Source organism: Elaeis guineensis, chromosome 10 (assembly GCF_000442705.2).
Source record: "Elaeis guineensis isolate ETL-2024a chromosome 10, EG11, whole genome shotgun sequence".
Taxonomy (NCBI): domain Eukaryota; kingdom Viridiplantae; phylum Streptophyta; class Magnoliopsida; order Arecales; family Arecaceae; genus Elaeis; species Elaeis guineensis.
The window spans coordinates 26,971,587-26,998,400 of NC_026002.2; the positions used below are offsets into that span (position 1 = coordinate 26,971,587).

At 36.2% G+C, this 26,814-nt stretch overlaps 1 protein-coding gene across 1 annotated transcript; it reads left to right on the top strand.

Annotated features, from left to right (window-relative positions):
- Positions 1–8,617: 8,617 nt before the first annotated feature.
- Positions 8,618–23,415, top strand: LOC105059956 (E3 ubiquitin-protein ligase MIEL1). Its single transcript, XM_029260434.2, has 13 exons — positions 8,618–8,723; positions 8,886–9,086; positions 9,194–9,281; positions 9,389–9,427; positions 9,526–9,558; positions 9,671–9,748; positions 9,841–9,884; positions 9,980–10,020; positions 12,880–12,962; positions 13,033–13,124; positions 13,239–13,308; positions 22,334–22,372; positions 22,923–23,415. The coding sequence occupies exons 1-13, from the start codon at positions 8,632–8,634 to the stop codon at positions 23,049–23,051; spliced, it is 1,029 nt and encodes a 342-aa protein (XP_029116267.2). The 5' UTR covers positions 8,618–8,631; the 3' UTR covers positions 23,052–23,415.
- The last annotated feature ends 3,399 nt before the right edge of the window (positions 23,416–26,814 follow it).

The following is a 26,814-nucleotide window of genomic DNA, read 5'->3' on the forward strand; positions in this document are numbered from 1 at the left end:
CGTGATGTCAGAAAAGCAGCACTTGGCATGGAGTCAGTCCCCAGGCGTTTGGATTACAATAATAGAGATTGTTGGGTTTGTCAGTACATCTCATTCATTCATTTTTTCTTTCTTTCTTTCTTTTTTTTCCGAAATAATCTAACTGTTATCTTTCAAATAATCAAACTTCAATAATTTTTTCTAATACAAATGGAAACCTTTGCCTTGCATAGCTAACTAACTTCACCACTCTAATCTCTGTACATATTCCCCCTTCCATAGCTATGCATGGTTTACAACCAAATCTTCTCAATCTATTGCATTACTTTCAGATGTATTTGTTGATTTAAGTTGTTTGCTTCATGAGTTTTTCACCTAGAGGCAAGCCATGTTTTCCATGGAGTAAACATTTGGATCGCATTCTTACACTTAAAATGATATTGATATTTGAAGGAACTACCTCTTTGCATGATATATCGGTTGATTTCTACCACTTTTCAACAAAAAAATAATCCACAATATTAAATACTCTGCGTATAATACTCTTTGGAATATTACATTAAGATTTTTTTCTAATGCAAGAAACTATGCTCTTTCCCAAGATGCATACCATTATATAAAAAAATTTATACATTAACCTTCATAAGTGCTTGGTGCAGTGTTTTGCACATATATTAATACTACCCTTGAAGAATTGCGGCTCCAGCAACCTGCACCACCAATCACAAAAGCCGCAACGCAGAGGTCTCACGAGGCCAACCACAAAAATTATTATTATATCTGTTGATCACTTGACCCACTACAGCCATCAACGAAGATAAGCTGGCCAGCTCTCGTCATTCCCTAATATAAAATATTTATTTTTTTGCCAAAAATATCTTATCCTATCAGACCTAGTGGCTGCATATATCATTTTGCATCTTTTTTTGAATATCCCTTACATTTTAAGTTACTATAATGACAAACTTATATTTTTTATATTACCCAAATTGATTCAAAATCTATCTAATTTACAAATAAAAATTTATAAAAATTTCTTATAAGCATGTAATTGTTACAATATACACGTCAAAATGTCAAAACATCATCGAGAAGTGTACATGAACCATTATTATATACAATGTTGGGAGTCATAATTCAAATTAATTTTTAACCATATTTAAGCAACATAGAAAATGCAAAATTGATATTACAGCATTTCAAAATATAAAAGATATTCACAACTCAAGACAAAGTATAGAGGATATTTATTTTTGATCTAAAAATTTAAATATAAATAGTTTGAAAAAATTACATTGATCCCCCTGAGGTTTGGAGTTATTATATATTTCCTATTCAACATTTGAGAAATATGCATTCTACTACCTAAATTTTGCTGTGTGTATAACCAATGACGCCATACAATCATGCAAGATTGGTTAGATACTTTAAGACTTACATAGGTTAGTTTTCTTTGGCAAAAAAGGGGCCTGAGCTTAATGGAGAGAGCTGCAGCGACTGTACATCAAATAATAGAGCATGCAGCTAAAGCAAAATGAACAGAAGTATAACTATATGCTACGACCCAAAACAGAAGTTAGGTAAAGGCTTAAATCCGAAGGCAGACTTTGATAAGAAGCGTTTCCATCTGAACATTAACAGGTCTTGGCAAGGAGGACAGTGACTGTTCACCAAATTATTTAGCTGCAGTGTGGAGTAGGAGGTGACCCCAAACAGAAGAGCCTCAATATAGGTAGAGGGGTGACTGCACATTAGCATTCCCATAACTCCCCTAGTAATAAAAGTAACCAATTGAGTAACCTGCTGAGGTTTACAAATTTCCAAAGACATCATAAAAATAAGTAAATGAGTTGATAAACCCTCATTAGTCACTAGATAATATGGGTATAGCAAAAGCCCTGCATGAAAACCCAAAGCATATATCCCATAGAAAGCATTTCTTACTCAGAAAGGTGGGCTGACCATAAGCCATCCTATGAGCAGCCAAAGAAATTACCTTGACTTGCCACAAGGCTGCACACATTAGATTTTGCTGCAGTGGCAGTAGCATAGGAGCATGAGATCATCTTATTAACTGGAATCAGCTGGGCAAATATTAGAAATACTGCATACATCTAATATCCTTTGTGTGAGATTATGGAAGTCATTGCAGCTCACCACCAACAGCTCCCATGTTGTTTGAAAACACATAACTATGCTGTTTCAGATGCCTATAAACACCTGTACCCATTTGAGATCAACTTCATCAGCATATTTATGAAAGGAATATAATACCATTGACTATGTAATAACATATATAACTTGCAAAGGTAGTTAGACTTTGAGTGATTCCAGTGGAGGAGGCATCTTCGCAGCAGCCGAGATTCGTTGATACACCAAATTGTATAAGCAATACAAGTCCAGGGTCCATCCTTCCATTTTGGGTCCCTGCAAATTCAGTATAATAGAAAGGAAGTCCCCCCTCAATGCAACTACAGCACAGTACCATACACAACCTGCTGATAAGAAACCTTCCTTGTATTTCATAAGAAATCTAGGTCCTCACCAAATATGGAGTCAGCAAAAGCAGTGCATTCAGTTCATTTTCTCCTCATGACACCATTCTAGAGTTAAATTAGAGAGTAGATACCTGCTGTTGATCACTGACTTGGTGCCTTAATGGAGCACCTAAAAGTGGAAGATGTATTGACTATAAAGAAGGTATGAAATAGGAGAGAGCTTTCCTCACTAGCTGCCTTGGCCGCAAATGCTGTACTTGATGGAATACCCATTCATTATGAGCAATCCATAGCAACCGAGGTATATATGCAATAATTGCATTGTATCCCTCCTCCACCTTGGACCTTAATATGAAATCTATGAGGCCTGGAAAAGAAGTAGGCTGAAATCCAAACCCACACAAGCATTTACATTGCTGCCAGCATTCCTCAATTGATGAATGGGCAAAGATCACAATGTAATTCAGCTGCTGGGATAATTCCATTACTGACCAACATAACTTTGCAAGGTAACCTATTCCTTAAAAGTTTCCACCAAAATGTTTTAACTCCATTTGGTGTTTCGAGTTTCCAGATCCAATTGAAGTTGGAAACTGTGTCAGGATTCTGTGGTGGCTTGACCAAAGGAAGCATATCCTTTAGAGTCACATGGTTCTCTTTTGTATGACACCACATCAGCTCATCAGTCTAGAGTCGTTGGGCAATAGGTATGTTCATGATCTGATGTATCATCTCAGCTGAGAAAATATCTGCCAGTTTTTCTGTGTCCCAGACTCTAGTGGCAGAAATGAAATCAGCAGCCAGCATATCTTCATTATGTTGGAACAATATTTAAAAATTTCATATGTGATTTAAGAAAATTAATAAGAATTTTGATCGTAAAAGAATACTATAAATAACTCACAAAAAAATTAAGCATAAAAAATGATGATTGATCAAACTGGAAGCATATAAGACACTATCCTAAAATGTAATCCTATCTCTCGTATAGGAATATTCGAAAATCACCCAAAGATACAACCGGTATCCTTTACCAGCGAGCACAATCATGAAGAAAATTGATGAAAACTCTTTCAGCACACAGAAAAAAAAAAAAGAAATTATACTAGACAGTAAAATTAGAAGAAATTTAAAAAGAAGAATATCTTGAAAGGCCCTTAGATTGCTCATAAGATTAGGTCCCAAGGTAGCCTTTTTATAGCCAATCAATATGACCATTTGTGACTATTGGAGCTTTTATTGACCCATTAAAATCTTAATAAAGAACCCAATGGTCAAAATCTTTAATATAGAGTCCAGCAGTCAAAAAAATAAAAATAAGATTAAATGCACATAATCGTTGGTAACTAGGAATCTAATGATCAAAACTTAAAATCATGATAATGAATAAATTAAAATATTAAAACGGTAAAATTAACATACTTGGAGGGGTATTATAGAAAAATTTTGAGTTTTTCTCCAACAATTCTCCACAAAACTCAAATTTTTTTAAAAAATTATAAAATAAAATAACACAAATTTTTATATACTTACACTATGCAATGGGTAAGGTGACTTAATCTTACTTAGTGTGAATAATTTTCATCTGAAGAAAATAAAGTGAATCATATCTGTTTCTTTGATCCAGACTTCAACTACCACACATATAGTACATAATTTTTTCATCGCTAGTCTGTGTATTTGTGGCCCTACATATGTATTTTAATTTTTTATAAGAGTTATTAGAGATCACCCATATCTCATATTTGCAGCCATGTACAAGTATTCTTATATAGATGAGCCTTTCTAGGAATATGTATAGTATCACATCTCGTAAAAAATATCATCTCGAATCTCATTCAAAGCTACCGCTCTTCCTAACCACTGTATAGAAGCACTAATCATTATAGTCTATAGGGATGGAATGGAGTCGATGACTCCCATATCTGATAAACTATATATGCTCTCTAACCAATCAATTAGTTTGTTATTATTATATTGAACTTCCTTCAAAGGATCTTCTATCATAGAGGTTGGGTTCTTATTATTGGAAGGTCCATTATGGACAAAACTCCATCCTCTTCGATGATTCGAAGACTTTAATCTTATTCAAACCTTTGTAAGGCAGACTGATATAAAAAGATCTTCCCTCCATAATTTCTGAAATATATCAGAACTTATCTCATGACTATGTCCTATAATTATTTAGCCATATCATTGGAATAAAAAAAATAAATAAAAAATATTTCTACCACACATTTATAATAATATGGATAAAATAACAGATACATTTAAGAATAGAGTATATGACAATCAATGCAGCAGGTAAAAACAATTGTCTAATTGAAAAGACAACGGTTGCAAGAATTATCTTGACTATAAGGCCCTGCTAAAAGTGGATTAGAAGAATTTTATATAAGATGCCAAAATCACATTGTTACATAAAAGCGTGTACTTTATGAGTATATCAATTCAAAGTAGTATGAAGCTCAGGTTGGGTAATTTGAGTATCCAAATTAAGATTGTAATTGTGGCATACATGACAACAACTTACTAAAGGCACAAAGAAATTCAATAAATCCTGAAGATAAAGAATACAATTAAACAATCAATTGAATGGAGAAGGTCCTATACTACAAGAAAAAATGCCAGCTAAGAAAAAGAATCAGACAACATTAAATGTAGATGGTAGCAACCTAAAATTATCAAAGTTTAGTAGCCAGTTTCATAAAATATGAGAACATAAAACAAAGATATTAAATGGAAGTCAAATAAGAAGGAAATCAGTGTCATTTACATGCTGAATTTCGTAGGACAAATTATTCATTACCAAAGACAAGAAGTCACTTTTACGGGAAGTCTACAAAATTTTCCCCATCATTCCGGTAACACAAGCTCAGGGCCCATGCATACACAAGTCTAACACAAAATTCTCTTTCCTAGTATGGTCTCAACCTAAATATTGCACTAAGTACTAACAACCATTTTAGATAGCAGTTGCACGGCAATGAATGCATAAACTGGACGTTTAAATATAGAAAAGTATTGGAACTCATCCAAACAGAGAGCAAATTGTTTAAAAAAATATTCTGAAAAGTGAATTCAATAAACAGAAAGAGATTAATCTATTTTTTTTATTAGAAAATGATTGGGACAAAAGCTACCATGAACTTTTTGAATTGGACAGTTTTCTTCATAACCTCCAGCTGACATCCTAGTGCTAAACTTGAGGATCAAAGTTGGAACATTGGTAATTGCATTCTTTTCAAATGAAGCAAAAAATAATATATGCAATCACACTAAGATGTACTATCGAAATATAAGGTTGGGAAAATACATATGCAAGTAATAGTAAATCTGTAATATACTAATTCTAGAATAAAATATAATATTGCTAAACAGCAACAACATTAAATGTCTTGGCACAAGATGCAGGAAAAACAAAAGAATTTTTTTTTTCTTTTTTTTATGCCATCACATATTTCTATTACTAAACATGTACTTTAAGAGAGTCGACAGACTATTTCTACACAAATTGTTAAGATATAGTATTTATGGTTTCAGTTCACTATGAAATTATACTCCAATTTACAGAAAAACATAAAGACTTAAAAGTCAAATATATTGACAAGAAACAATCATGATATCATCTCTTTAAATTTATTTTCATTCTAAAAAGAAATATTTTACATCTCATGCTGTTAGCTAATGTCAACCGCCTCTGCTTTCAACGAACACAGTTTCAACAGCAAATAGCACATAAAGCCCACACAGCGGATTAGAACTATTTACCATTTAAGTTACAATAAGCAAAAATAAAGCTGACAACAATCAATGTGGGTAAATGATGGATCATTATGAAACAAGGATTAAAGAATTGCATGCTGGCAAAATATACTCTAGTAAAATGGTCCCGGATGGTATACAGGGGTGTCCATACCCTATATCGTGCGTGCCAGTCCACCGTAGCAGACTCATTCCTTTGGCTTCGAGCGCTGGCATTGACAACAAAAATCAAGATTGGAAATAGATTGTTAGCATTGCTAATCTAAAGACATTATATGTAAGATTATCTTTTTAACCGCAATCTGAAAATACGCGGTAAATTGTTGGAACAATATTTAACAATTTCATATGTGATCTAAGAAAATTAATAAGAATTTTGATTGTAAAATTATATTATAAATAACTTATAAAAAAATTAAGAATAAAAAATGATGATTGATCAAATCGAAAGCGTGCGAGGCACTGTTCTAAGAAGTATTCCCATCCTTCGTACAGAAATATCGAGAAAAATCATCCCAAGATATGATCAGTATCTTCCGTCTGTGAGCCATGATTGTGGAGATGGTTGATAAAGACTCTTTCAGCATGCAGGAAAAGAAAAGAGGAATTGCAGTAGACAATAGAATTAGAAAAAACTTAGAAAGAAGAATATCTTTAAAGGCTCTTAGATTGTTTATAGAATTAGACCCTAAAGGCTCTTAGATTGCTTATAGAATTAGATCCTAAAGTGATTTTTTTTATTGTCAACCAATATGACCATTTATAACTGTCAGGAGTTTTATTGATCCATTAAGATCTTAATAAGGAACTCAATGATCAAAACCTTTAATACAAAGTCCAACGATCCGAAAAATAAAAATAAGATTAAATGCATATGATCGTTAGTAATTAGAAGTCTAATCGTTAAAAATTAAAATCATGATAATAAAAAAATTAAAATATTTAAATAATAAAATTAAAATATTTTGAGGGATATTAAAAAAAAAATTTAAGTTTTCCTCCAACACATTAATGTTATCCATGTTAATAAATGTGGGCCAAACTAAGATGGGAATAAAGGAGAGCCACATGTCCTTTATGATATTTGTTGAGCTTTCAAGCCCTATCATCCATTGAAATTGCTAACAAACCTTATGACGGTGGGCACAAATTTTGCTCCACAATGCAGAATGATTCTGGGGCTTTTTGTAATACATCCAGGTGCTTGAAAAATAATATTTAGCTCTAACAAATTGCACCCTCAGTGAGTTAGGCTACAACACCAACTATGCAGCCAACTTAGAATAAAAGGCCTTGCCTTCTACCAGTCATGGCAAAGAACCCAAGCCCACCCAAGTTCTTTGGTTTACACACCGAGTTCTAAGAGGGGAAGCGCAGTTCTTTTGTGTTAGAGGTAGGGCCCCACAGGAAAGTCTAGAACTCTTTCTTTAATTTGCAAATAGTTGCGGCGAGCACATGCACACAAGATAAATAGTGGATTGGGATACAAGCAAGCATCAATTGAATCAAAATGGATCTGCCAGCAAACGATAGCAGTTTCCCCTCCTCTCTTCCATTACTGGTTGGAATTCCCCCATCGCCCATCCTGTTTTCAAGTCCCATACTTTTCCCGCTTAACAATAGCGAACCCTTTATTTTAAAATTAAATAGCTCCAAAAAAAAATAATAATAATATCAAAGAGTTGAACAGTAATCCGAACGAGCCTATTTGCGCAAGTTTTCATTTGTCCGTTAATTCTTATGAACACAGGCAGATAAAAAGCAATAAGTATCAATAATAGTTCTTATCCATGTAGCATTAAGAATAATGGCTCTAAATACAATCATCTACAAACAAGATATAAACATCTTAGAACAGAGAACAAGTAAATAAGAGAACAGTGGGCGTCCCCGCCGAAGATCTCTTGCGCAAGGTTTCCGTTGATCGGCAAAGCAAGTTGAGCACCCAGTTAATAAATTTGTCGTGAAACCGGAGTCACCGAAATAACTTAAATAGGTTAGTTAGTGATGACCCCGATTAGCTTGTTTAATAGAGAGAGAAGGGAAGGGAGTTTATCTTAAAAAATTAGGTACGAAATGTATATTCTTCGAACGTTGGAGGGGGGAATCCGTAATTATGTCAACTCTCCATGAGGTAAATGTAAATTCACTGAAATGTCTTCGTTCCACCCAGTTCTTTTTCGTTCTACAAGGACAGGCTGGACGGCCGGTAAAGCAACACGCGCATATCCAACAAAACTTACATCGATCTCAGCCGTCCAATCAATAGGCCCGCTGACATCCCCTTGGATATAAAAACGTCTCCATCCATCGGGAGAACCGTACGCTCAAGAAAACGTAATCTCGTTGTCCTCTTCCTCCGCGCGTGGTAAAAAACCCTTGACCTAGAATGTTCTTTTTAATCCAAAGATCCATTTTTCTTTGGCGAATTCTTGATTCGGGGTCGGAATTTTTATTTCCAATATTCCCATTGGTCGATAAGTCGGCGCCCATTCCTCCCTTGACGGCCGCTAATCCCTTTTTTATAATCTCATATAATAAATTCTTGAATTTTATAGTAATAATAATAATTATTATTATTATTATTATTTTTGTTATTCAGAATACACGATTTCTTTCGTATAAACTGGTTTTGTTTTCCAGCGAGCGAAGCCTCTCCTTCTCCTCCGGCGCGGTACGCTCTTTCGCTGTAACGTCCTCCGTCTTCGTTACAGCGATGGAGACCGCCGCCTCCGTCGTTACGGACTCCTCGACCGTTACGGACTCCACCGTTACCGATTCCTCCACCGATGCCGACTCCTCCGCCGCCGACTCTCGCCTTGGCTTCGGAAAGATGGAGTTTGGGTAATTTGTTTCCTAATTTCTGGATTGATTTTGATATAAAAGACGTATAATCCAGTGCGTTTCTTGATTTTTTTTTTTTTTAATGATTTTTTTGGGGTTATGATTAGATGTATGCACTATAGACGGAGGTGCAAGATCCGAGCTCCGTGTTGCAATGAGATCTTCTATTGTCGCCACTGCCATAATGAGTCCAACGTATTGAAATCTATCTCTCTCTCTGTTTGGATCTCGTTTTTTTTTTTTTTTCCTTGATTGGTGGTGGAATTTATGAATGTCTTTGTTGTTCTTGTTGATTGTATTAGAGCGGTCTGCACGAGCTTTGCCGCCGGGATGTTCAGAGGGTGGGTTCAAATGCTGTTCTTTTTATGTTGGATGGGTTGTTTGGGTTGGATATGGGTTCGGATGATGAAATTTGGATATTTTTGGATGGATTTTGCAGGTGATTTGTTTGGTCTGCGACACTGAGCAGCCGGTATCGGTTTCGGATCTGAGAAGAGATATTTCTACTATGCTTGATATTCTTTACTTTTAAATTGTTATTAGTTAAATTTTGGGTAGTGATTGTGTTGTGATTCTGCTTATAGGTTGCACAAGTATGTTCAAATTGCGGGGTTAATATGGGAGAGTATTTCTGCGATGTGTGCAAATTTTATGATGATGACGTGAGCTTTTTGTAAAAGTTTATCATGCTAGGCTGAGAAGTTGAATTGGTAAAATATCGATGGTAATGTCTGTTGCTTGTTTCTTCTTGCAGCTTGGAAAGGGGCAATTTCATTGCAATGATTGTGGCATCTGCAGGTTAGTGAATTCGTTTCTTGTCTCTTTTTCTTTTCTTTTTAATCTTTGGACATGTTAGATGATGGACTGACCCTGTTTGTGTTAAATTCTAACAGAGTAGGTGGTAAAGAGAATTTTTTCCACTGCCAGAAGTGTGGTATGTGCTTGCTGCATCTATTTTGCACTTTTATAAGCTCACTTAGTAGTGTAATTATATCGTGAGCCTGATGCTGTGACAGTTGTTATCCATATCCATATTTGTTTTGTCTGACGAATACAAATTCAGATTCGGATATTATTCGGATGCAAAAATTCATATCCATATTTGTTTAAAACGGATATGGATACAATTCGGATACTGAAAGTATGGATATAATTACGGATATAAGTTGGATAATTAAACTTTATAACTATAAAATCAAAAATATTACTAGATAGATAATAAATTAAGCTAATAGTATATTTATATGATTGTATATTTCTCTTAAAAATTAGTAAATGCTATATAAAATTATTTAGAGTTATATGTAGATTCAGATATTCGGATACGAATCGGATAGTTATCTATCCATATCCATATCTATTTTTCTTTGACGGATATGGATATGGATACGGATATTAATCGGATCCTTAAGTTTTTGTCCATATCTGGATTGATTTGGATACAAAAATAGATCTGGATAGATAATATCCATACCACTTTCACCCCTAAGTTGTATGTGTAGCAAATTTAGTTTGGTCGTGATTTGTTCTTCCGTTTCTTTTTATCTTTTGATTATATGATCCTAAAGATGTGATGAATATGCTGTTTCCCTTTGTAAGTGAATGATAGTGGGGAAACTGCTATATGAAATTGCGGCAAGGTTAGTAATTTATTTATGTCTAAGATGTTGGCTTTTGAGAATCTTTCATCCTCAATTTGGTGCACAGAAGAGATTATACACCTTTACACCAATTTTGGTATGGTAACTGAAAGATGACATGAATTTGCTCTGTCAAATATATGAAAACTGTGCAGTTTAATGGAGCTGCTGCTTCTTTTAGATATTTAGATGCCGAGAAGACCCCAAACCCCTGATATAGCCATTTTGTCAAGGTACAGTTTGCCTTCGACGGGCAAAAATGCTAACTATTCAGGCATTATCTTGGTCATATTGTGGGACTTCATCAAGTCAAATAAAGGAGAAAAGAAAAGGATACATTTTTTATTTGGCAAGGCAAGAAAGATGTGCGTGTCCCATGACCATTCCTGGATTTGTATCAAGCCTTGTCCCACACTGCAGCATCATATAATGCTGGCATGATTCTGTGTGCAGCAGAATAAAATGATATAGGCATCTAAACTGTTCAACTAAAAACTATTGTGTATGCCTTAGATTATTGGCAGAAGAAATAGATAAAATCATTTAATTAGTTTATGTGTGTATATACGTGTGTGTGTGTGTGTGTCAATAGGCTTGGATGGGCATGATATCTTGAAGAAAGAGTACCGGGCTCAAGGCCCTTCTTATTTGACTTTGACTCTGCTAGAACTGGCTTCTGTTTTGGATGCACTTCTCTCTTTCCTCCCTGTGCCTATCTTTAATGAGAAATGGCGGGGTGGTCTTGTATATAATATATAAGAAATGGATTGCTTTTCAGTTTGGTTTAGGAGTTCTCTTTTCCTATCTGCTTTTTGTAGGTGCACATGAAGAAGAAGGCTCGAGTTCGATAATAGCTCCTTTCTCTTAGGTCTTGCCGCTGTGATCTTTTCTCTTATTGAAGAAGCTGGGATTGGACCAGCTTTCCTTTCTTAACCAAGCTTTCCTTTCTTAACCAAGCTCAAGGGAAGTTAGGAGTGAAAGAAGCCTTGGTGCCTAGCGAAAGCGAGTTCTTCCTTTTCCTTTAATAAGATAAAGCAATTTCTCGGAAAGCTACCAAACTCTCTTTAGATTGATGCCCGAGATCATTCCTTTTAGAGGTAACTGCAGGGGGTATCACCATTCTTGCAGTGCTTATTCCTGAAAATCTGGTTGGAATGGAGGAATCAGAGGAATTCTTGTATAGTTAAAAAGCATTCCCTAGTCTCTTCTCCTTCTATCCCTTATTTCATAACATCTGCTAGCAGTCATTATAAGTTCCTTTCTCTTTCTCTAAGATGACTCGCAGCACACTTCATATATGTATGATTGAATGCCGACAGCATTCATTCAGAGTCATGAAGATGAATTAGATCAGAGCCTGGCCACTCCACTTAAGGTAAAGCTTTTCCATGGAGAACAGGATTGGCAATGGCTAGTGAAGAGCTAAAGAAAAGCTATTCTTTTTCTCACATCTCAATTTCTCTTTCAACACTCAATGGAAGTTGAAGCTATCTTGCTCAGTTTTTCCTTCTTAGGGGGTAGGGGGAAGATAAGAGACATTACTGCACTCATTCATTCTGAAAGTTACTACGCTTTGCACCTTCCTCTAATTAGTCTGCTTTGCTCTCATCCAGCAAGCTCTCTAATAGTAGCTAGCGCTAACCTCTCTTTAGCCTATCTGTCCTCTTTGCTACCTCTCAACAGTAAACTAATCGCTTAGCGGAGCTCGTTCTATGGACAAGCTTGAGTTAGGCATTGAGTGAAGAGCAAACAAGAAGCCCATACTAATGTCCGATTGACAACTTGGCTTTGAATAGGAACGAAATGAAGGTAACTTTCTACAGGGCGAAAAGCGAGCCAGAAGAAAGCCAAGCTGTAGTTGGTGGTTTGAGCCTTGAGTTCTTGTTCGTAGCTAAAGCAAAATGTGTGTGTCTATGTGCCTCTGTGCGTGTGCATGTCTATATGTCTCTGTGCATGTGCGTGTATGCTTGCGTTTGCGCACGCACACGTGCGCACACGCATGTGTGTGCTTTTTTGCTCTGTAATCATTATCAATGCTATATATATTTGTATGCCTATCCACATGGACCATGCTGCTTTAAACTCTGTTTTGTTAGCGATCAACTGTTCCGAACAATGTGCTCCTTCTACTATCTTTGTTATTGAACACACAGGATCCTGCTACTCAGATGGGTTGCGTGATAAGCATTCATGTGTGGAGCACTCAATGAGGCGCCATTGCCCTATATGTTATGAGGTTTGTTTTGATGTGCTTCTAAAGTCTATTGAAATTTGAAATTGACATAATATTAGAAGCTATATTGCAGTATCTTTTTGACTCATTGAAAGAGACAAGAGTTTTGAAATGTGGGCACACCATACATGAGGAATGTTATGACGAGATGCTAGAACATGCCCGGTAAGCCCACGCCTCTTTAGCTTATTTATTTGTTTTACCATATGCTTTTGGTTTTTGAGTTGTAGATAATAATTCTGTTATCTGAAGTCCTTTTGTTTCTGTGATTTTTAATAGGTACACATGTCCAATATGTTCCAAATCAGTATGTGATATGTCAAAATATTGGAGGCAATTAGATGAAGAGGTAAGACCATAGCAGCCTTACCTTGCATGTTTTTATATGTTAAGTATTAAGGATCATGCGAGTTTTCTGTTCATTAATAGTTGATGCAATTCTACTCTCTCTTTTTTTTCCCATTTAGACAAAACGATGCAGCTATGTTATGTTCTTTGAATTTACCTTTTTGTAAAAAAGATCAGAAGTTCCTATCAATTAAGTTAAACTAAGCATATAGTTACTAACAGCAAATAATTGAGGTTATAATGTGATGATCATCATTTCTTCTCACTTTTTATAAATTTAAAAGCAGCAGTTCTATATGTTGATCTGCAATCTACTACTTTGTAAAATGTCTCTGTTAAAATAATATTGACTGTATATTAGGTGAAACCTTTAGTATTCACCTCGGGCATTTGAAGAAGTTAGTGAGCGTGTATAGTTGAGAAAAGAATGAAATGTTGAGGGATGAGGCAATAGTATGGACAATGGATTGCCAAACTTTGATATAGGGGCCATTCAGTGTCAAAAGATATCGATTTAATCCACTGGTCAGAAATTTATTTTATTTTTAATTTGTCTATTTTCATAAACAAGTAGGAAAGTTTCTTGTCTTATGAATGTGAAAAAACCTCAAAGTAATCTCATTATTTGAGACATTTTGGAAGTGAATTATAGTCCTTTGCACTATGACCAGGTTCCTAATTACGACATTATACCTGCTTCAGAATCTCACCAAAATTTCTCTCCCACACCCTCTTACACTACCTCCATTCCATTTCTTTAATCTGCAACAACACTTGTTCAGAATTTAGTTAAAGATCAAAACTCATACACGTTCCTTTGGCACTATTGTTTTGTTTGAACCAAGATAACAGGATATGGAATGTTCTAAAGAAATACTTAAGGGCTAGTTTATGGCTAGATAATTGAATGTAACTTTGAGCAATTTGGAAAGAAATTTAAAGTTGGATCTGAAAGATCTCACTAAAAGAAGCTTAGTCCATTTTTTTGACTCGTAAAGAAGAATGGAAGTCTTATTACTGTAAATTGCAATCAGATCCTTGGTGGGGTCAATGAGGAAAGTTTATTGTTGAATCTCTGAACAAAAGGTGGAGTTGGTTCATTGGCGAAGAGGTGTTTCAAATGAAAACTTCACATTTTGGTACATTGGCAAAGTTGCTAGAAATAGTGGTTATGTGGTGGTTAAAATCTCATAGAAGTTTGCAGTAGGTAGGGTATCTGGCTCTTTGATAATCATAAGGATTGTGGGGGGAGAAACTAGATCCAAAGAGTGAAAGTAGAAGACTGAAAATTACCTCTATGAGAAGACTTGTCTGGATACAGATCTTTTTTGTCAGAGCCAATTAGGGAAAATGGTTTGCCCTAGAGAAGCGAGATATTGATTAATGAACAGTCAGAGATTAGTTTATGCCCTGATACCTTTGCAATCGGCCATAATGTTATTTCATGAGATTTGTCAATGAGTCTTACTAGTGGCTTCCTCTTTTAGTTTTCCTGTCTTTTTCTCTTTGCATATGGAAGTAAGAAACAGAAATATCTAAAGCACTCTGAGTGGCCAATCTCATCAGAAAACTCTTTCAAGCACCTAGTGAAGATGTGGCGGAACCCTTATAAGTCCTCAAACAGGATGTTGAGGAGGTGGGAACCCTAGGTCCACTAGGATATCTATTTGTTGGTTAGAAACCCTCCTAGTGTCCTCTCAAGGTCATCAAATAATTAACAATCAAACCCTCTTAGGCCCTTTAGGTAAATTTTTCATTGAAGCCCCCTGTGCACCAAATTGTTATTCTTTAGTCCCTCCATGCACCTTGTGTCCACATATGGCTCTAGGGAACCATACTGTCCACCATACAGCGAGCACATCCATGTAATGTGAACTTAATTGCATGATTGAACATATAAATCACTAGAAACCATATTCTGAAAATAATTTATTATTTTCGAATCAACACGAAACTAATGGAATAAGCATGGGAAACCAAGAGTTTCCATCTGTTCATATCTATCTCTATAGAGGCACATATGTCAATAAATTCCATTGCTGATAGATTGCTCTGAATCAAGGTTTGTCATACCGTGCCGAACCGGCCGATACACCCCATCTCGTACCAGACCGGCGGAGAACCGGCACGATTCGGTCGGTAAAATCGGTATACCGGCGGTACCGAAGAAAAAAGAACGGAAAGTAAGAAAGAGAGAGAGAGGAGGGGAGGGAGGGAGGTGGGAGCCGCCGGAGGCCGGCTGTGGCCGTCGGAGGGCTTTCGAGCCCCGTATCGCCCGATAGGGCTTTCAAGAGAGCAAAAAAGAGAGAGAAAGCGCTCGGAGGGGGGGCGGGGAAACTACCGGACGGACGGTGCCTCCATTGCGAGGCTCCCGGTGGCCGGCGAACTGACGCCGACGGTCTGAGGGCGGTCGAGCGGGCGGAGCCCCTCCGCGGCTCTGCCCCTTTCTTCTTTTTCGAAACAGACAACGTCTGTTTCGATTTTTTTTTTTTTTTAACTTATGAAGTCGGCAACTGGGTTGCCGACTTAAGAATTTTTTTAAAAAAAATAAAAATCATTTGCCAACTTCACTTAAAACCATGTTTTTTAAAAAAATTTGCGAAACAGGGATGATGCCCCTATTTCACGCCTGCGGCGCCGCGCGCGTGGACTGCGCCCTCCGACGGCCACGGCAGCCAGTTGGAGGCCGTCCGGTGGTCCCGCCAGCTCCTTCCCCTCTTTTTTTTTCTTCCTCTTTCTCTCTCTCTTTTTTTCTTCCGGTTCGGGTCGTCAGTTCGGTACAGTATGAAACCATACCGAACCTTACCGCCGGCCGGCCGAAACGGCCGGCAGTACAGGTTCAGCATACCTTGCTCTGAATCATTATTTAGCCAACAAGGATGCTGCATACAAGGTGTTACTTGCTGCATCTCTTGCTTGAGCTGGAAGTTACCATATGAAGATCGCAATTCGTAGTGGAGAACCCTTAGGTTTAAGGACTCGTGCAGCCTAGTGGGAATGTTGAATCAAGCAACTGGTAACATGATAGTGCAATTTTCAAAGATAATTCACATAGTGTTGATATGAATTCCATACGTATTATTCTGTGATACCATTGCTTAATGGCCATAAGAAAGGCCATTTAGTCAGCTAGAAACCCCTGGAAGCCACCACATGTCCCATACTGTATTCAGCTTGCCTGTGAACCTAAGTGCAGGGACAAGCCAGTCATCATTGTTGGCAATTAATGCTGGCTTGAAGCCCTACCTTCTGAATTACATACTCATTGTTGATAAATGCAAAATAGGAACATGATTGTAATAAATCCCAACTGAAAAGAACAAGAGTTATATGGATCTTAATAGGTCATCTCTAACACTTGGTGACGTGAAATCTGAGAAACAATAGTGTCCAAGAAACTAAAAGTAGAACAGAAACAAAATTGAAATGTAAGCAGGAAAAGGGTTATGTTAAGGTGATTTGCAGTACACAAAATATGTAAGATGCATAAACATCCTAATACTAAATTCATCATTTTGAATAACACTAGTATTCAAGTGTGAAGGCTGTTAAATAATTTTTGGTATATTGAAAACATTTTACATTCTTATTCAAAACACTTAAAGTAGGTAGGAGCTTGTCTTTTTCCTAACAATTTTTATCAAAAAAAGGTGACAGGATGATAGCTATAAACTGCTCGTAGGACACATGAGGCCTGCACTACTAGGGATGGCAATGGGCTGGTTCTGGTTGGTCGGTGTCCATATCAAGTCCACATGAGCCTGCCTTGAACCCAACTCATTTGACCTGCTAGTGAGTTCGCTATCGGTGACCTGAACTTAATGAAGGATTACCGGGTTGACATGGGCTTAACCTGTATGTCTGTTTAGTAGTAGAGAACAGTGATGAGTACCAGGGAGCCTACGCAAGAGGGGTTTTGGTTGTATAACAGCCATTGAGCTGAGCAGAACTAGCCATATGTTGCTAGATCTGGTTTAAAATGAATGGATATAGTGATGGGATAGTTGGATCTGCATAAAGATGACTGGTTTTGGTAATGATGAATGGCTGAATCTATATCAGGGCGGCTGGGTTGAATGACGGGGTGCTTCATTCAATGTGTGGTGGTGCAACTAGATTGTGTTGAGCATTGCTTGATTTGGTTGTCAAGCTGTTGGGGAGGATGAAGTGAATAGGTGAGGCAAAGGAGAGAGAAGTCAGAGGACGGAAAGATAGGAGGAGAGGAAAGGACGGATGGGAAGGACAGGAGGTGAGAAGAGGTGGAGAGGTTGAGAGTTGGAGGAGAAGAAAAGAAGAGAAGGAGAGACAAGCAAGGGGAGTGATGGAGAGGCACAGGAGGGAGGAAGAGAAGAGAGGGAAGTAGAGTTGGATTAAGGGAGGGATGGAGTAAAGGGCAGGGGGAATGAGGAGAGGAGAAGAGTCATGCAAAGAGGGAACTGGGGGCTGGTTGGCTTGATGCTTAGGCATGTTTATTAAAAAATATGTAACTATTAATATAAAAATATTAATATAATTTAATCAATTTGGTTTACTGGCCTAATGGGTCAGAAACCTCAACCCGAATCCAACATGATTTGCTAGCAAGTCGGGTTTGCTGCACCTGCACCCAACTGATGGATAGATGTTTTAGCTCCTGTTGGATTAGATCAAATAATGGGGTTGGATTAGATCAAGATATCAGAATTGAGACATGGGGTGACTTTTGGTCTGTATGGTTTCGGGGCTTCTAGATCGATGAGGTTTGTGCTTTCTATGAGCAAGGTACCAGGTTAACAATGGTTTCCATTAGTCACTTTTGGGGAGTGGGTCGCTTTTATATGAACTAAACCTAGATGCGACGTGCTCTATTAAAGATATTTCTGGTAAATCGAGACCCCTTGAGATGAATTAGGAAATTAAAGATATTGGAGTTATGGAATGCATGTAGTTCAATTGAGCTTCAGTTAAAAAATCTATTGGAAAATGGTGGCTCATTTTGCATTGAGTTTGTTGTTTGCCATTCTACTGTGACTAGAGAAAAGGTGTTCATGCCAGCAGAGTTATTTAGTACTTCTATTGGTAGCTGCCTTTTTTGCTTTTGATGTTTTGAGGCTTTTTTAATTCTTTTTCTCACTCTCCATTCTTCCTGTTCTTATTTCCGACCTTCACATTTGTGTCTTCCAATTTTGCTGCTTTGTAAATTAGTCAGTGCTGTGATATATGGGCAATCAGTACCCAGTGATTTGTCTTTTGGGATTCCTGGCTGGCCCATCTCTTCCCCAGATTTGCAATAGGAATGAAATGCCAACTAATTTAGAGGTTGACAACAACTTTCATCATAGGCATATGAAGTTTAGGAGGCCTATTTAATGGAAATTGCTTAAAAGATGATGACTGGCATTAAAACTTGAAATTAGGCTTTTTTGCTGGTAACTATTCTTCCACTTCATGAAAGAATATGCAGATTTCTTAAAATTCCTCATTTCCCTTCCTGTCTGGTTTTTAATGTTTCGCGAACTCCATAGTCTTGATCCTGTGTCTTGTGGCTTAAGGATTACTATTTGGATTTTTGAATCAATTGTTTCCCAGCTTCAACCTTTTATTTGATTTCAGAATCGATCCAGGCCCCTTTCAGATCTGCTTATCATGATCAGTTCTTTCTACTGTTGGCATCTATTAAGGTACCCAAATCATGAGTGAACCAGGAATGGATTTGGGTGTGGTAGCATGGAAATAGAGCTTCTTTTTTTAAAAAAAATGAAAAAAAAGGCTTGTTTCGGTGTGGTTCACTCATGATTTCAGTGTGGTAGCATGGAAATAGAGCTGCTTTTTTAAAAAAATTAAAAAAAGGCTTGTTTTATAGGGTGATATTCTGAGGAGGTTCTGAACCACCAACATCATCCTTTGTGGCAGACTTGGCTATTAAGCAATTTTTCTAATGTGGGTCTAGACTGCTTGTTGAGGGGGTGAAGGTCTTGTTTCTTATTCAGTTACCAAAAAATCATTTAGGCTCTCTTGGTTAGGTTATGCATGTCATCTGTGTAGGAGGTTTGGAAGGTAGATAAATTGACAGTGATCCAAGCTGTGGATAGTGAGTTGTTTGTGGGTACAAATTCTATAGCAGTAATGACTGATGAGTGATGAGAATTGTTAAATGTTGGGAATTGTTAAACATTCAGTCATTTATTAATTATGATTAGGAGCTGGGGGGGCTGGGCATGCTATGAGGCATAGCTGGTATTGTGAATGATGAGAATTCTGTTGTTTGGGGACAGATTTGGGTTGGTACGATCAGGAAGTCAACAGCTTAGAAGGAATTTATAAGGCAAAGTTTGCAGTTTCTCTATACTATTATCGTTCAGCACTTCTCTGGGGCAGATGGATTTCTAGTTGAGTAGTTTTTGCTGTTATATAGCTTTCTTATTTGGATGTTTTTAATGCTAGTGGATATATAGGCAGTACCACTTTAATGCAGTACATATTTATAGCCAGCAAAATTTAATCAAGATGTGTATGTCCTCAGTCTTTTTTTTTCATAGGTGGAATTCTGGATGGCATTATCTTTTATGGCCATAGCCATGCAAATGAGCAGTATCTGTCGGCTAGAGTAGGGCATTTTGTGATATTTTTTTAGGTAAAGAGACATCATGAGATATTTTTGGCAAGTCTCTGTGCATGGTAGGTGATAGTAATGTGACTCTTTCCTTTGAGAAAAAGGTCGTACTGGCACTGCTCATGCAGTGAAAAGTTTAGGATAATGTCTTTCTGGTTCTTGTTGTTCTCGTGCAGTCTGTATCGTCATGAAGTGGTATGCATGTTGATCTTATTTTGAATTATGTTGAATTGCCATAGGAGCAAAGGTGAACTTTGAAATTTTCATTATGATGAGTTTAGCAGGGTGTAGTAGTTCTGTATGCTCTAGTTTGTTGGGGTATTGAGTGGAAGAGTTTGAGGCTGTTATTTTGGTCATCCATGCTAACTGTCAGACTCAACTAGCATTAAATGTCAAGTTGATGTCTGCAAATAAGCAGCTTCTGTTTTTTAAGAAAGGTTGGTATCAATCAAGGATACAACATTTGCCCTTTTTTGTTGTAGCATTTGCCTTATTTTTTTTCTTTCTTTGTAGATGATGTAAATTTAATTGGGTAATAAAATAGAATTGTGGATAATATTGTGGATTGGAAGTCAGCATATTTTTCTACAAATGTAGGAGGATTTATTTAAAGTATCTTAAAAACCTTTCAAAACTACCTTGCAAAGAAGTGGTGGTGATAATTTGTGTTAAGAAAGGAGAGTGACAATTTATAGCTACAATTTATTTTGTTCTATGTTCAAATGCAAAGGATGGCATTCCCGTAAGTTGGTCATGCTTTTGGGAGTCTAGGGATGCTCTAGATTGTTTTGATCAGGTTCTTGGACATCGTTGATGTGCTCTAGTATTATGAGAAGCTAACTCACTTTATAACTGCAGCTAAGTCTACAGTTAGGTCTGTGTGGGGAGTTTCCTCGTATGCCTATTTCTTTAGATTATAATGCTCCTCTTATTGATCTTGATTCTCTGGAAATGTTCATTGGTAGGTGCATTGCAATGTCATCTGTTCTCTTATTATTTGTTGAGACCTTAAGATTTGAAATTCATTGCCTGCTTAGCTTGTTCGAGTCTGTGAGTTCTGCGAATAAGAATGGGTTGGAAAGACAGCTGGTTTGTGCATGTAGGAGATTATTTGTCAAATATTTGGATGAAAGGGGTTCTTTCAGAATTGTATAAGATCTAACCAGCACTCTTCCAATTTTCCCTTCTAGTTCTTTTATGCACCTATTTCCCTTGATAGTCTTGTTCAAGGCTTTAAATCCTGTAGGACGAAGGTGTCCCGGTTTCTCCATGAAACCGGATGCCTCTTGTCCCGTCTCATCCCGACAAGAGTTCTAATCATGCATCTCGATCGTCCATCTTTCTTCCCTTCTTTCTTTTCTTTCTTTTTACTTTTTTTTCTTTCTTTCTTTTCCTCTACTTTTCTTTTTTTTTTTTCCTTTTCTTTTTCTTTCCTTGTCTTCTCCCTTCCTTTCTTTTTTCATTTTTCTTATTCTTTCCTTTTATTTTTTCTTTTTCTTCATCTTTCCTTCCTTCCTTTTTCTTCTTCTTTCCCCATGTAGATGGGTTTTGGAGTACCAAATTTGTCTCGGTCTCATTTTCTCATAGGAACAAGACGGGATGGTCGGGACACCACCCATCTTGCCGGGACGTAAAACCTTGGTCTTGTTTCTCATACATGTTTGCAGCACAAAAACATAATAATTTGTTGTGTTGTTCTTATTCCTTTGACCTCATATGAGATTGAGGAAATGAGATGCACCAAAAGGAACAAGATTTCGTTGATGTGAGTCTAATTTAGTTTGAAATAGTGACACAATCTGAGAAGCATATGATTGAAGGTCAATGTTTTATCTGGATACTTTAGCTTTCCAGGAGCTTGATTTGTGTTCTATCTCATTTCTTCTTGGTGTTCTTCAAGGAAAACAATCTGTCTCATTTCAATCCATGGCCAGTATGAATATAAGAATATAATATTTCTTCATTGACCTGTATCTGGGATCAAATGCGCATAACTCTATGTCATTCTACTTGAATCATCACTTAATTAGATTCTCACTGCCTTCTTCATTATTCATCCATGGTATACCAGCCAGGAGGACATATCCTCAACCTGTTAAAATATGTCTAGTGAAACATAAATGCATCAATGAATTTTAATTGTTAATTTCAAATTATTAGTTGTCTGAGGATCATCTCTGTGCAGTTAATTTTTCTTGATTGAAATTCAGACTTGGTGCTTTATAGCATTAGAGCAATTGATATTAATCTCACCATGAGTTTTACACAGATGAGCAGGGATTAGACCTGTAAACTAATGAATTTGAAGCACAAATACATTATTGCTTTAATAATAATTTGCTATCTCTCTCTCTCTCTATTTATCTATCTCTCTCGGTTTCTGGCGTTCAGCCAAAGTCATACAACATTAACTTCTGGACCCTTACTTTTGCAGATAGCAGCAACAATCATGCCTGAAGATTATCGTTACAAGGTCTGTTTTTCATCCTTTGTTCCATAACCACTAGTATGGATCCCATAATCATCAGAAAATCTCTGTTGAACTTATACCATAAAAAGGAATTATTGGGGTTAAGTAAAATTTCAGCTCCAATAACCTAACTTTTCTATTAGGAATTTTCCATTTTATGTCATCTTTCCTGAATAAAATGGTTAGGGATTACATTAATGATAATGGGTCTGGCAGCTTGCTTAAGGTGATCAGATAGAACGCCATTTATATTTAATTCAGTTTAAACTGGGCTTGCATAGGAATCAAGGGTTTTTCAGGGCTCTTCTCGGACTGCATAAAATTCTTATAGATCTACACCAACTCCCGCCACACAAACCCCTCCACTTTGATATTGATGATAGGAATTGAATCTAGAATTTTCCTGGTTGGATCCTAATGTAACAAACCTTTGGGCATAGCATGTATTTTCCTTTTTCTATAATATATTTCACCTGTGCTAAAACAAAAGAAAGAAAGGGTGAAAAAAAATGTTCTCCCTTCTATTTTAACAGATGGTGTGTATATTTTGCAGGTCTGGATCCTCTGTAATGACTGCAACAAAGTTTCTGAGGTCTTCTTTCACATTGTTGGCCATAAATGTGGTCACTGCAATTCCTACAACACCAGGACAACTTCTCCTCCAGCTGTGCCTCCTCAATAGAACTCCAGCAGTCCTCCCAAATTGATTCTTACTCCCTCCGGGCAAGAGTTACAGAAAGCATTGGGCCATGCAATAGTGCATTCATTGACGATCTGGCCAAACACCTTAACAAGCAATTCTCTCCCTGTAAGGAGGGTCCCAATTGTGTTGTTTGGTCTAGATTCCATACAGCTTATTAGTGAAATCTTCAACTTCACATTGTTTGGGTACTGTGCTGAATTGTTGCATCTCTAAATGCGGGCATATCATCCCATATTGATATCATCTTATCGATACTCTGTATTCTGAATCTTATCATATTATATTGCGTACCAACCTTTAATAGGATTGTGAATGGTATGGGATCTGATACCAAGTCAGCAAATCTTGATCTTTTTTATATAGAATAGTAACACTTGGGTGAATGGCAACCCATTGATGCAACTCTAACGCCTGCATGGTTTCTTGTTCAGTATTTTTCAAATATCCCATCTTAAATTGTCAAAATACCATCTGTCTTTTGAGAGCTTGCTAGTTGTTTCCTTAATTATTGATTTGATGCAAGTTTAACTAAAATATATTGGCCTCTAATGTAAGTCTCATTTAACTTACAAATGGCATTTCCTAGAATGAAACTTTCTAGCAATTTAGGTAAATGATGCACCGTATATTATGAATGGTGTCTTCTAGTTATGCAGCAGCTGGGTTGAATCACTGGAGACAGAAAGGACTAGAACACCAAGTCCATAGATTAGGCATATCAAAGAAGATCATTGTAGAAGGTAAACGAATTTGGTTCACTAGCAGACATGATAGAAGCAAGAATGGCCCTTCAAGAGTCAAATCGCGAGGGTTTAGTCTACACATCTACTTCACATGGTTTGTCTAGTCTATGAGAAGTCAAACCACATTCATGCACAAACCAAACCACTAGAATATCCAGACAAACTTTAAGTAATCATGCATGCAATCAATTTTGTTTATGTGACAATTAAAATATGAGGTAGGATCAAAATTAATAGGAACAGTCGGGTTGATTACTGCTATCTGTTTTTTGTAATGATAGTTAAAAATAGAGTATGACCTTATTAAATAGCAAAGGTAAGGTTGGAGATAGTAATGCATTTTTGGCAATGATGGTTTAAAAATTGAATAAGGCCAAATTAAATGACAAATATTTGAGGTGATAAATACTATTTATTTTGGTAACTATTGTTTGACAATAAAGTAAGACCAAATTAAATTGCAAAGATTCTGGATCATGAACTCATCCAATTAATGCACATAGTACAAAATTTAGATGTAGGAGATGTGGCAATGGTGGCCAATGACCTACCAGCTGGATCCTGGAATTTTGCTAATAGATGTAAAAACAAGTCCAAAACCAACAGCGTCCGGTTTGGATCAAGTCTAATTTGTATCTCAAAACATCAATTTCAACCCTATGTATGTGTCTCTGCATGCATGCATGTTTGAAGTATGCATATGTCTATGTATGTATGCATGCATGCATGCATGTATGTATATATAAGGCCCTCCACCGGTAGTCATCGCGCCTCTCTCTTCTCTCTTTGGATTCACAATCTCCCATTATTGCACCATTCAGAAATCAACGCTGAGATACCATCAGAGCCGAGGTAAGGCTCTGATGTCACATCCTCTCTCTTTTTCTCATTTTCTTATGGCCTTTAATGCCATTGCCAGCTATTGATTTTGTCAAAAAATCATGAAGAAAGAAATCTTCTATTTTTCTGGCAATTCTCTCCTTTTTTTCAGTCATCGGTGTTGTCGCCTCTTGAAGCCGAATCCAATGTCGAGTATCTTGGCGTCTCCATCACCCTTCCATAGTGGAGCCACAATCATCGACAAGCAGCCAATGGGTAAAACTAAGAAAGAAGCCTGATTCTCCTATTTTCTAATTCTTTTTCTTTTGATTTTTCACGGACTAATCACCACTGCGGGTTGCCCACCATTGCCCACAGCCGACCATGCCCCGCCACCAATTTCTAGACTTCTGGCGATCAGTCACCATCTCCTTCCTCTCCTAGTTGGCCAAAGAAAGGAAGAAAATAAAAAAATAAGAAGAAAGAAAGAAAGAGAAAAAAAAAAAAAGGAAAGAGAGAGAAGTTGTCTCTCTCCTTTCTCTCTCTACTCACTCTTTTTCTATCTCCAAACTAATAGAGGACTCAGTTCAAAATCTTGTTCCCTTGGCTATAGCCTGAGTGGACCCAAAGATGTCTGAGATGACCATAGTGCTTGAGTAACCTGTCGAACCAATTACCCCAACCATGTCAAATGTCTTTTAAAATTCATTATTAATGAATCCTATCGATTGATCTTTACCTTAATGAAGTCCATACTTTTTGATTCTTTGATTGAGTCACTTAGATCTGACCCATCATGTCTATCAGACTATCCATCCAATCAACACTCTCCTTTTCATATTGTTTAATTTCATTAAATTCATAATTATATTTTTAATATGTTTAATAGAATTAGTCGATTCTCCTAGCAAAGTCAAAAATCTAAGACAGATGAAATAAGTGGACCTTATACTTCTTATTTATTTTCAAATATTCATATCTTTCATACATATGATCTGGTATCGATGAAGTCATATTTTTCATAGAATAAAGAATCAATATATATAAAATAAAAAAGTATATTTTATTATAATAAGTGATTTCATGAATATTTTTTATAAAAATATCATATTTATGAAGTATAAATTTTATTATTTTTTTCATCTACATATATGTATATTTTTAAAAAAAAGATATAAAATTTTAAAAGCTCTTAGATAGTTATGATAGTCTTACGAAAATGAGGTCAATCGATAAATAGCTCTCTACCAATGGATATAAAGTTGATAATGAATATAAATTATGAAACTTATCGATTACAATAATGGCTCTATCACATGTATAAAGTGACCATAACACGAATATCTTTGAATGATATTTTGAAATATGATATGAATATCTTATAAGAATGATTTATGAATTATATTTATGATTTATGCATCATAATTTGCTTAAAAATTATTTCATTATATTACTTTATAAAATATTTTATTTTTATAATATCTATTATTTTTTTAATTTTATATTATTATTTAAAAAATTTATGCTTGATCTGATAATGAACTATAGATTTACTCGATTAGTATAGTTCATTTCTCTTTTATTTTTTTTCCAAAGGAATAAGACAACTAAGAATAACGAAAGATTTAGGCTTGGAGGTCTATACTAGCATGCTTGAAAGCTTTATAACTAGATTTAGTTTATTGGATGATTATAGAATTGTAGCCAATTACTTATAAATTTTGAGATATAGATTTGGTATTTGATTTTGAATTTAGATACTTGGAATCTGTCATTATTTAATAAATAATTTGAATTGAACATCTTTATAATATTTTCTTTGTGATTCATCTTTTCTTCTATTCAAGATGATGAATGCTGGCTTTGTATTATCATGGATTTAACCTCTCAATAGTATAGCCGTGTTATGTTCAGAATTTAAGACATGATATTTTATGGTATCAAAACAATATAGTTATGCAATAGAAGTATGGTGGAATACTAATTAAAGATTAAGTATCATTAATTGTTTGAAAGTAAAGATATGTTAAGTTTTAATGATGAATTTTTTTTTAAAGGAGGAAGAATGTGATGGCCCAATCGGGTCCATTATTGAGTGGGCCCAAATCTCCAACCAAAAATAAAGGTTGGAAGAAGACTCCTAATGGGAGTCTTCTTTTCTGGTAATTCCCAAAAGGAAC

Excerpts from the sequence above, each read along its gene's own strand:
- LOC105059956 (XM_029260434.2), top strand. The coding sequence starts at position 8,632 with ATGTTCTTTTTAATCCAAAGATCCATTTTTCTTTGGCGAATTCTTGAT. Across the intron at positions 13,125-13,238 it reads GAGATGCTAGAACATGCCCG|GTACACATGTCCAATATGTT; the intron begins GTAAGCCCACGC and ends GATTTTTAATAG. Across the intron at positions 22,373-22,922 it reads CTGAAGATTATCGTTACAAG|GTCTGGATCCTCTGTAATGA; the intron begins GTCTGTTTTTCA and ends TATATTTTGCAG.